Source organism: Temnothorax longispinosus, chromosome 2 (assembly GCF_030848805.1).
Source record: "Temnothorax longispinosus isolate EJ_2023e chromosome 2, Tlon_JGU_v1, whole genome shotgun sequence".
NCBI classification, from domain to species: domain Eukaryota; kingdom Metazoa; phylum Arthropoda; class Insecta; order Hymenoptera; family Formicidae; genus Temnothorax; species Temnothorax longispinosus.
In genome coordinates, this window is record NC_092359.1 from 21,070,420 (window position 1) to 21,082,953 (window position 12,534).

The 12,534-nt window shown below is 38.6% G+C and overlaps 1 protein-coding gene across 8 annotated transcripts in view; it reads right to left on the minus strand.

The window, feature by feature from the left end:
- Positions 1-430: 430 nt before the first annotated feature.
- The window catches only part of LOC139807970 (uncharacterized), a 32,362-nt gene continuing 20,258 nt past the window's right edge, over positions 431-12,534 (minus strand). For 6 of the 8 annotated variants that reach the window (XM_071769501.1, XM_071769503.1, XM_071769504.1 and 3 more), the window contains 2 exons: positions 9,706-9,787; positions 2,467-8,968 (listed from right to left, as the gene is read on the minus strand). In XM_071769501.1, coding sequence (XP_071625602.1) covers positions 8,822-8,968; positions 9,706-9,787 — 229 coding nt within the window. In that variant the 3' untranslated portion in view covers positions 2,467-8,821. Of the gene's footprint in view, positions 2,360-2,466; positions 8,969-9,663; positions 9,788-12,534 lie in introns of those variants that run through there. The other 2 variants (XR_011730768.1, XM_071769506.1) reach the window with 2 other exon arrangements.

Below are 12,534 nucleotides of genomic sequence, written 5' to 3' on the forward strand. Positions count from 1 at the left end.
CGTGTGCCCCGCGATAATGTAAGCGGAGTATGGCTTATCAAGTATTCACGCGACGATTTTGCAAAATCGCACGGACGACCGAGCAAATTTGCGTCGAATCCCAGAAACGCCATTACCGACGCAATTAGCAGATGTAGCGTTAAAGTGCCGCGATATACGAGAGACCGATTAAAAGCGGTATTTCGAGCAGACCGGGAGGGAAGGGGACGCGGACAAGCAAGGGAGAGAGAGAGAGAGAGGAGGTGAAAAGGGGAATGAGAGACTGCGCCTGGCCGTTGATTACAGAGAAAGGACCGAGCGCGATCGGGATACAACGAAAAAATATTTCGTTCTCGCAGCACATGCGGCTAATTGCCGAATATTTAATCATTTATCCGGTCAGATCGTCGGCACCATTGAAAAGTCAGGAGGTGACCCGTCCGTCGAATTCGGTAATAACCGGTATTTTTCCTGAGATTCAAACTGGCGTGGAAATATATATATATTATCGCACGGATGCGGGATATTATTTATTAAACCTTTTTTACATTGCAGAAATTCATTAAATTATCAGTATGCGTGAAGTACGGCGTATATGGCTTCCAATAAATTATTCCAAATGAGACAGAATAACATTTAAAACTCGTTTTTCGCGAAAAATTACGTATTACCATCCATTTGTATCCTCTATTATATAAAATATTTATATAAAATCGATACTAATAAATACGTATATAATTGATTCTGTATTTATTAGCGTTAAAAAGAATGGATAGAATTTTATTAAGCCCTTTATTATTTAGCAGCGTCAATCTTATTTTTTATTACCTCGGTTTGTTCAATTTGTAATTATATCTTGACAGCGTTCACTAAAGGGAACAGTGTCGCGATTTTGCTGAGTGAAAGAGAATAGATGGGTAATTTTGAATGCCTTTTTACTTATGGCTCTTTTTACTATTGACTCTCTCTCTCTTTCTCTCTCCCTCTTTTTCTTTCTCACTTATTTTATCGTTATATTATTCGAAGTTCGCTTCTTTAGTTTTGTCGAGCGTAATGTTAAATAAACGTACCGTTTGCTCGATTCTGAAATTTAGATTTCGCTCGCAAAACAGTCCTGTTCTTGAAGAACGCGCATATATTGTATCCTCGCGTGCATCGTGACGAAACGAGGAACAAATATTATTTCTCGTACCGGCGAGAACGCTTCCACGTCCAGCGCATCGAGCGCTATCAGCTAGCATCTCTCTCCCGCCGTGCTCTCTTCTCCCGGCCGATTGTTCGTGCACGACCTGCGACGCTCGTATCTACTCTCCAACTTTAAGTTGAAACGAGATTTATTCCCCGCCTCCATGCCCCCATACAAGAATTCGGCCGGTCATATATTTTAATGCGATATCTCGTTACGATTATAGCGTTAAAGCTTCGCAGTCTGCCGGACTGCGTTAGCGTTTAATGCCATCGTTAAACGACACATGGCGTTACTTTTTTTTTTCAAGATAGGGGATTTTATTATCGCGATATGAGTCTACGATAAAAATCTTGCGCGAAATTACACGAGAAGTAGTAACTATTATCACTGCTATTATTACCTATTAATATTGCACATTCCATGATATACATACATGCAAGTCGTTTACAGCGACATTTGTTTTACAATGAATATGTAACGCAGTCGCAGCTGTTTAATAATCGATAGCAAGCTCATAGTAATCTCATAGTAATAATAATGTAATATATTGTCATGACACATTACACGCATCGATACTGACATTATATTCGCAGTATGTGGTTACATTATGATATCTGTTTTATTAACATTACTGAATCGCGTTATTGCATAATAGGTACATATGTATGCAATAACTCTCTACATATTTTTCTAACGTTACTCCATTCTTTAAAAGTATTAAATATATTAGTATATTAGTATAATAAGTATAGAAAAAAAACAGTCGGTTTATTATTAAATTTAAATTTTTAATCGTAACTAATATATATATTATAAATTTGTAAAGAACAAGAATAATATATAGGATGTCCTAGATTTAAAAGATACTAATTTAACTGTTTGAAAAATTTGTAATCAAGTTTTCCTTAGCAAAAGCTTTCGTAGTAAGATATAATTACCAGCAATTTTTTTTACACCAAGAAGGAAAAAGTTTCTAAAAATTGAACTTTGATAGTGTAAATGTATACGCAATGTTGTATTTCAATGAAATTTATAGGTTCGTGAGAATGACATATTGACATTTCATATGATATATGCGTGCAAACGCGCGTATGTATGAGGGTGTATCACAAACAATAAAATGGGGTTCCTGATCTGCAAATACATCGAAAACAGGTCACGAACGACGAAGTTACGAAATAAATTATCGACCTCGACGGAGTTTCTGAGTTAGGCGAACCGATCTTGAAAGACTTCGACAAAGAAATGGATGGCCACATACGGTCAATTTATTTTCGATTTACACACGGTACAAGTTACGAAATAAATTATCGACCTCGACGGAGTTTCTGAGTTAGGCGAACCGATCTTGAAAGACTTCGACAAAGAAATGGATGGCCACATACGGTCAATTTATTTTCGATTTACACACGGTACACACAATATAGGGCAACTCAAAAATATGTTATTAGTGTATTAATTATGTGTGATGCAAGCTTGCATCTTGTATAATTTTTTTGTGGTATTATTATACAATGAGCGTCATTCGCTGTTATAAAAGGTTCTATAATTTTTTAATATTATTTAATATACAGCACGTGAGGACAATATTTAATAGATCTGTAATATATTAATCTATTATCGGTGAATTTCTGCCGCGAGTTTGTGGGAAGTACGACGGTACATTATTATCTACTGCGCTGAGAGATTTTCCTTTAGGAGAATTAGAGACAGAAATCCTAACATGCGGATGTTAAAAATGCAAGAACTTTTAAATGAGAAATGTATGAAGCTAACTCGTTGGAACCTACGAAACAGAAAATGTATAAATCTCTCATTAGATGAGTAATTATGTAGAAAACGCACTTAATTGCAGTAGATATATTTTGTACTTAATAAAATAATTATAAAATTTAATAAATTACTATATTGAATTAAATTATACCCAAATATTAGCCTTGCAGGTAATAATGGTTATTTTACTACCGTTCTCAATACACGCAGTAAAAGTATAACATTGAACCGTTCACAGTAGTTAAAGTATATTATTGAATCGACGTCTGCGATTTTTAATCAACCATTCTTCTGAGAACGGAACGTACTATTACGCGTGTCGTACATTTTGTTGAAAAATCTCATATATATTAGGTACATATAATATTTGTACACGATAGAATATACGTATAATGGAAATTCACTTGATAAAACTTGTCGAACTCGTTGAGATAAACCACGGTATCCTAGTTCGCTTCATTGAATAAAATAGTGATGCTTCGCGCGATATGTGCGCGATTCATTCTACAGTTTGTATAGTTTCAAGCATGGAAATAGCGTCGGCTGCTGGGGGCCACTTTAGCGAGTAAAGTCACTACAGCAGCTTTTACAGGAATTACTCGCTGAATCGCAGCGAAGGGGCGCGCTTCGACATAAGTAAAGTGTACACAATGGATTCATCGCGGTATAGCTAAAATTCTAACGTCCGCGCCGCTTTATTGAATTAATCTTAGTACTTATTCTTAGTCTAGGAGCTTTTACCGGCAATCGCGGGAATCGTGAAAAATGAACCTATTTATTTTGTTTAAGACGAAGTATCTATCAGACGAAGTGCTTCAAGTCTAGCTTCCGGATATATGCGAGAAAGGTTCTCACCGTTATTGAAAATCATTGCTTTCATTAGAATAATTGAAAACGCTGAGATCCTGCATGATAAAGATCTTAAACGATAAATAAATGTAGATAGTTTCTTATTCGCTGCAGCGTAACTTGGTTCTTAGAAGCGAGAAAAAGTGGATGATTTAACGAAGTCGGCCGTGAAAGTTAAGATCGCAAAAGGAGCTATCAGGTGGAATTAGCATGTGAAAGTACAGGATGCGTAGATCGCATGAAAGGGTGGTGCACGATGGTGAAGAGACAACCCCATGTCCCGCACGTTTGTCGAATAAATTACGCGATTGCTAATTAAATACGATTAAAGTGGCCTATTAGAGTTGGCTCGTTAATCATCCCTCGTGAGCGACATTTTTCCCGTGGATTCACATTCGTACAGTTGTTCAAAGCTCCGTGAACGCAATTTTTTACAAAGTGCTGTTCTTTTGATGGAAGAGAGATTTCCTGTTCGTTGCTTTAATACAACCGGGTACACATTAGCATCAAATAATGATCGTTAAAGAAATGACATTAGATGATAAGAATATATATCAGAATAGATAAAAATCGCGATTTATCATAATTATATACTCTATCATCATAATTAAATACGTATAAATAATTACGGATAAATAATCAGATCAATATGTATTTCACACATTACCGCAGAATTGAACGTCGATTGAATAAGGTCGATCCTTTGAGAGAAATTTAATTCGGGCTTATCAAATAGATTTATTAAATTTTATTCTTCGACAATAGCGTCTAATAATTACATGTACGCAGCGGAGCTTTAACCTCGCGAAACAAAGCCCAGGGCATTCTGGTTGCATTGAATATTTTATGAATGTTCTCCGATCGATCACAATCTACTCGATTGTAGTAATTACAATATTGTGACAATTGTGACCGATCGGACGCAATTGCAATCTACAAATAGCAATTACTACAAAGTGTTTCCTAATTCGAAAAGAAATGTATCGATATAATCTTCGTTCTTGCTTACGCTTCAAGATCACTTCTAAGATGTATTTCTAAGACAATTTCTAATTCTTTTACGTATTGAAAAATATTCTTGATCGCTATATTTACCGGCAAGAGTTACGCGAATATATTTGCTTGAAATATCATACTCTTAGGCCCAGTTTCACAAGTGTCGATTAACTTTTAATTTTAGATTAACTCACTCTTCGTCTCTTTCTAAGGGGGACGTTAGAAGGAGACGAAGAGTGAGTTAATCTAAGATTAAAAGTTAACCAAAACCTGTGAAACTGGGCCTTAAACTACTACAATCCCAATTATTCGTCATTTGTTAATTCATATTCTTCCGACGGAGGGAAGGGAGAGCGACAGCTTGAACCAGAACTTTTTTCCGGGCAAGACTATCGTTCTCGCTATTCCTCCATAGCTCGTCCGGCCTAGTTTCGCGACGGGAAAGACTAGACGAGCTGGTTGCGCGGCCAATTTTCATAGCGCTCGACACCGGGACGAGCGGCGTATCTCATTGCAGTAAGCGGACGACCTAATTTCATAACAATGCAACCCCCGGCAGCGAGCGCCCGCGCGCGCGGTTCTGTGCAAACGAGACGCAAACAAACAGAGGCAGGGTAGAGAAAATGGAGATGGGAGAGGCGGGCCGTTTTACCGCTACCGGACTGCAGCACGGGCGAGCACTGGGGTTCCGCAATTTAGAAGGGTACCGGTTTATGAGCCCCGACGACGCGTTATTTATACTTACGCGTTAAACGTAAGGGGAGAAGACCCGCTCGTGTATTTCGCTCACGTCGAATGGTAGCCCGGCTTCGCCGCCCGTTCACGATTTGTCCATTGGAATCCATTAGACTCCGCAATTTCTAATTACCGCGCGGAAGAAGGCGACCGACTCTCGAGGAAGCCACGAAAGTTAGGAGCTCGCGAGACGATAACGAAGTAGCAAAAGACGCAATTTTAATTTACAAAATTACTCCCGCGGGAATATGCTCGCCGAAATAAAGCACCGTTCTCAAGTGAAATAACGTCTCCGAGAAGTGAATATACATGCATTTATGTGTTTGGCTGGAGAAAGGTCCACGAAAGGCTTAATTCGCCCGACGGGACGAGAAGAGATGTAGAAAGAGAGAGAGAGAAGAGAGGGGAGAAAGAGAGGAAGAAGAAGAGAGGAGGTAGACAGGAGAGACAATCCTCCCCCGCGCACAGCGGTTTTACGCGTTCGCGGCAGTCGAAATTCATGCGGTGCAGGAACTGATATTTCTCAGAAAATGAATCACCCTTATACAAACGAACCGACACACCGCGGTAACAGCGGCACAATAGTCAGACAATAGCAAAAGCGCGGGTGGTTGCTGGCTGGTAGCTAGCGAAAGGGACTGGATGACGGGGGCGAAAAGCGGGGGGAAAGTAGCGGAGGGATGCGAGCGCTCGGGGAGATGCGCACGGCGAAGGTGGGAGATTTCGTGGGTCGCTTCTCCCCCTGCGTGTGTGGAGCGTATACAGGTGGCGATGGGAACGAAGGCGAGGATGAGGGGGAGGACGAGGAAGGATGGAGGGATGAAACTGCGCTCTCCAGACGGAAACAGGATGAAGGTGCGCCTTTCCGCGTATAAACCGCGCCGAGCCGTACCGTCAAACATCATCCCCCTCCCTTTCCTCTACACCCCGCGCAAATTAAATAACCCACATCCATTAAAGGCGTTGCCGTTACTCTTCCGGGTTCGTACCTGGTTACCGAGCACTTAATGTCTAATTAACGTATTACGCAAATCGCCTGATAAGAGCCGAGCAAGTGCGCGAAAGCGAACGTCGCGCGGATCGATAATTTATGATTCGTCTGCGCTCGAAAATCCCCTCCATCGTTCACGAACGCTATTCGCGTCCAAGTTGAAAACCATAGATCTCGTTGAGTAGAAAAGAGGATTAATCCACTTTGGCCAATAACGAATCAAATTTGCTTTGACGAATTTCAGATGAATCTTACGCGTCGCGGAGATAATTTCCGCGGTCGATTCTCATGAAGGTATTTTCGTCAGCCGACATCGTTCCGTCGTCTTTAAAGATGTGAATCGCATCTTCGTTGTAAGAGCAATTATAACGCACTTATTACTGAGCTCGAAAAAGATCTTATTAATCTGAATGCTCTTCGAGATATCGGTGCTATTGAAGTCACTTATTTCGAAGCTGCGTGGATAAGCATTAATCTCGAAGAATTTATCAAAATTAATGCTTTGCATCACTTTATATCTGCATCATATTGAACTTTTTGATAGTGCAAACTATAATTTACTTTCACAATAAATGATTACTCAGTAGCGCCAAACTAATTAAATAAAGATCAAACAATAAATTAATAAATATAATATGGTTAATTATTTAACACGTTTAACATGTTAGCCTTTTTTGAATATAATATTTAAGATCATAAAACATGTTTTCAGAAAAATTCGAACAATTGCTCAAACCATTTTATATACGTTTTTATACGTCATCAAGCCGCATCGTTAAAAATGCATCTCACTGCCGCAAACACAACAGCGTGCTTATCCGAAATTACATTGCCTTGCAAACGCATGAGCATTAATTAATTACAACTACGAACAAAACGTATTAAAAAATTATAAGTTATTAATGAGCAGAATAGAATTATCTCTGATATTCTATACTTCTATACATAGAGTCAGAATCAAAGCCAAAAGAATGTTACATTTTTCTTCTTCATTTAATCATAACGGAATTTTCTTTCTTAAATATTGCTTTCGTTTTATAATAACGTAACTTTAATACCAGCTTAAATATGACGACTGATTGTGAAACAAAAGTGAACTTTTGTTAGTTATTAAATTTCCGTGTGTAAATTTTTAATAAATTCAGTAAAAGCTTTTATTAACGACTAAATTTTCGCGTCTAAATTTTTAAAAATAAGTACTGACGTACGCATTTTAAAACGACATTTTAGTATACTTTACTTAACTCTAAAATGTTAAACGAACGTTCCAAGCTGTTGTTTTACAAGCGTTTTCTAAGTCAAGAGATTTAAATTACATGAATTTCCTTTAGATAAAGATAAGAAAAGTGAAGTAACATGTAGCCAGATTTCAGCGACACGATGACTGATGATGAGAAACGTTTCTTTCACGGGTACTGCGCGCGTTATCACATGCACCTATACATACATATATTCAAATGGCCGTTCCTTGGTGTTCATGAAATTTAAAACCTATCGACCCGCATACAGCAACTAGATTCTCACGAGATTGCTCCTTTGAGGTCTGGTCAATCGCGGCGGCACTCATAGTCCTGGTTTATCAAGCTGCCCTTCACTCTCTTGCAAGGCTTTCATGAAATTTAATAGGTTGTTCGATATACTCTTCGCTTTTTCATGTCAAGTCGGTTCATAAGAAACAAAGGACGCCGACGCTAAAAAAAACATATTTTTTTTCTAATACTCTACTGCCTCTTATACAATCTTTGACTACCTTTTTCCTTCGCAACATTTGATTTTATAATTACGCAGCGTAGTTATATATTGAATATTAGCAACGTTGAAAGATACTTTCAATAGAAATTATAATTTTCATTACTATACGTTTTTCTTTTAACATGTATATTTCTGATATGCACTATATGAACAGCTTATTTTGAAAATAATGTAAATAATCTTCGTTAAAATCTTATTTAAGACCGATGAATCAAACATCGCACCCAGATTTTAGTTACACTCCGTACGTTACACAACTTGATTTACGTGACTTTGAAAATAAACGGTTCACATAAGAGATTTTAATCTGCATTCAATGAGGGATGATATTATGCACATCGGGCACGCGATCATCCTGCGAAGAAGAACTGAAAGCTATTTATGCATTATGCCCAGCTACCATCCCCTGTGGAAACGATACTCCCTATCTCGCGTTTCGTCGCCAGTATCTAATAGCCTCCACTCCTTTCGTATAATAAAAGGCGGCATTTTGTAGAGAGACGGAGTCACCTCCGCCTTTTACGCTCGCTCGAAGGCGAAACGCTTTACAGGGAAATTCAATAGATAGCCGGTCGATGGAGGATGTTGTAGAGATTGTTCCGCCGCGCGTGATCTATGGGGGCACCGTGGCCCGGTCTACCCCATAGCCTTTTCCAAGTATCGAAGTGCCTACGACAACTCTCCTGTTCGATCCGCCGTTCCTCCTGAAACGAGATCCAAGTACAGAATGATTTGTAACCTTAGACGATGTTGAAAGAAAGGAAGATATTCCATGCAAGCGTAGTCGAACAGTTGCGAAATACAATATCGGTTTGGAGTTTCTCATTTTGTAAAGTATAGTGAATAAAAAAGACGGATTTAAATATTCAATTTAGATATAAAATAAGCAAAGTTCTTTTTTTAAATATCGTGCACAAAAGAATTGATAAACTTCCAAGAAATATTTAAGATAGAATTTCAAAAATAACATTTTCATTAAAATACTTCTTTTATTTTAGATTTTAAAATTTTATGGTAACTATATTAATTTAATATTTGGTATTTAATTTAGATTCATTTTCACTCGAATTGTCACATGCAAGTTATATTTACGGCATTGGTCAATCGTCTGTCACATCATAGTTGAAATTTTTTCGTTATTTAGAATAATATAGAATAATGGGATTATCGAGATGAAAGAGATAAAATTGACCGGATATTAAAAATGAAGTATTTTTAAATCCAGTTTTATTTTCGATCCAGATTAAGCGAGTACAGTATCCTTATGGACCGTCCGCTTGATTTCATCATCCGCAATGTCGGTACGTGCATGGAGATACGCATAATCAATATGATTCAATATAACAGACGGTAACGAGATTGCCGAGAGATCGGTACAATTAATCCCATTTCGAATTACCGTTCGACGTCGCGCAGTCGTCATCGATCATACGGCACTTACCAGCGCCCTGTCCCGCTTACGTCGTATTTGCTCGGCGAGATCCGCGATGTATTCTCGATTGCCAACACTGAGCGCGCGAAACCTATAAAAGAAAAGGAGAGACAGCCGTCACACTCAGCTTTCATATCCTTTCTTTGATGGGCACGGCACCCCCCGCGGAAATGACGGGGGCACGTGCGTCGAGGCGCAGATTACGGGAAATAAAGGTTCGAGGGGAGCACCGCTATCTAGGACGAACCACATTGGGTTTCCTTGAGCGAACTATTTAATATCATCGTACCCAAAACGTGAAGATGGAATGCAAATGAGACTGACGGAAGGATTTGGGTGCGCGGACAAATATGGTTGAAAATAAAATATTCAATTTAGTCGAGAATAAGAGGTATATCTTTGCGAACGAAGAAAAGTATGCCATATTTGAGCGAGCGTAACAAAATTACTTCAAAATAATAGTATAATATCTATGTCGGTAAAATGATTGTTCTCGGAAGAGAATTGCAAACCACCGAAAGTATCTTGCCGTGAAAACTCATCTAATAGGCTATTCGGAACTGGCGTTAAATCCTATTTACGTAAAACTATAAAAAGACACACACTACAGATATGTACAGAAGGGGTCTCCACGTTTCTAATTGCAATGTAAGAGGATTAAGAAGGAAAAAGATTGTTAAATGTTAATATAAAAAATATTGTGTATAAACTCTTCCTGTTTTCAAGTTGGCTTGTTCGCGTTATTTTTTATTTATTTTTTTTTTTTTTTTAGAAGAGTTCTTCTATTTCCGTGTTCGACCCTATCACATTTTCCAGAACCAGTCTGAAAATAGCATAAATGGCCGTAAATGACGTTATTTCTCTCTCTGCATTGTCGTGAATCGTATAAATATTGTAGGTGACATGACCCAGACGATCCATCTCTGATTCGTTTCGGAGTCGAACGCTAAATTAAGCCAACTGGCGCTAGAAAAAAAGAGCCGTTTCATTCGAACGGCTGCAGTCATCGATATTTTCTCGATGCTTTGAATAGTATTTAACGACTTCGCGCTCATAACTCGCACGAATACCTCGCATAGCGCGCTCGGGAACGCGAACCAATCGAACGCAATATCGTTCCTCGTGTGTCGCCAAATTAAATACTTGCGCCCGCGGTGCCGAGGTACCTTCGCGATTTTACCGTCGTAAAAAAAAGAGAGGCACATGCAAATAAAATAGAAGCGCGGTAAAAAACCTCTTTTTTTTTTTAAGTGAATAACGCCCCGAGCTCGCGCCTCCGCGTTTTTTCTCCGGGTTATCGCCGCACGGTGACAGATAATCGAGGGTGATTAATTACTACAGGCGTTGCAGCGTTTGAATGTCGGCCAACTGGTGTTATAAACTACGTCGCACACCTCCGCTAACGCAACTTTCTCTCATACGCTATTCCATTAAACGTTATCAAAGTGTCTCGTTACATGTCAGGTTGGTGCTGCTTCTGTTCCCGTCCGGCGCTGCGACCGTTTACACGCAGATTTATCGAACGATAAATCAGCATTACCCTATCTGGATGCAATGCCAGAAAAAAGTCACATTAATTACTCAATCAACTGGACGGAGAACTTTGAACATTAAAAATGTTTATGATAGGACAATGATATTAACAGTCACGTTAGCAACTCTCTCTTTCTCTTTCCCTCTTCGATATATCATACATCCAATTTCAAACATTACGATTGCACTGTAATGTACGTATAAAGCTGTTCGTAATTTGCATTAAAATATTTTAGAAAATCTATTTGCACAATATACATTTAGATTCTCCCGCTTCGCGTGATGATTGCGTATAAGTACACGTTTCGAAGAATTCTATTCAAAAATAAAAGATTGTCATACATTCAAACATAATTTTATTATGTATATCAGAATAAATATTTCAGTCCATGTATAACGCGTAATTCCGCGAGAAATAAGAAATTCACATTTAAAACTTTTCCCGAGTAGAACAAGAATATATTTGCGTGAAACGGCGCTATATAATGATATATTTATGCAGGAAGCTTACGGTAAAACCTTCCGATCAGGCATTTCCTAGAGAGTCGACTATATCTCTCCGAGGAGTAAATTCTTCGTGGAAAAATATTCTTTTACGATGGCGACGGAAAATTATGCTGATGAATATTTGGAGCGACGTTAGCGCACAAGGGAGGAAAATGAGGGTGAGATTGAGCAGGAACAGGTGAAATGGTCGAGGTCGAGTGCATCCGGGTCAATTGGCTGATTACCTGTAATGTAGTTATATCCCCCGAGTGTCGTATCGCCACTAACCAATTCTCCGGTCACCGTCGTGTCTTGTAGGGTTTGTCATACTTAGGAGGACGCCAGATGAAAAATTGATTGCAAATACATCGGTATTATATGATCGAGAATTGACATTTACTACGCGACAAAATGCGAACGTGCGATGTCATGCCCGCGTCGTCGTTCTGCTCGTCTTGTTTTTCATTTTACATTTTATACGAAGAACGCCCCGGTGACTTTTCAAGTCAGATTGTTAAAATTTAAAAAGAAAAAGAAAGCACGTCAAGGATTAAAAAAGTGGACGAGAGAATAAAAAGTGGTGGAAATAGCTGAGAGAATGTTAGGTTCCGAATAAATGTTCCGAAATATAAAGTATTATAGAAATCTAATATATTTAAAATATATGTAGCGATATATTATGCGAGATGTTCGCTTTAGATTTATTTAATTGCAGTTCTAACACTCTGGCATGCATATCTTCCCGTCGAAGGGATGCGAAATATCAAATGCACTTTCGACTAAATGAGTGATCAATAAAATTTTCATCAAGTAAATTGC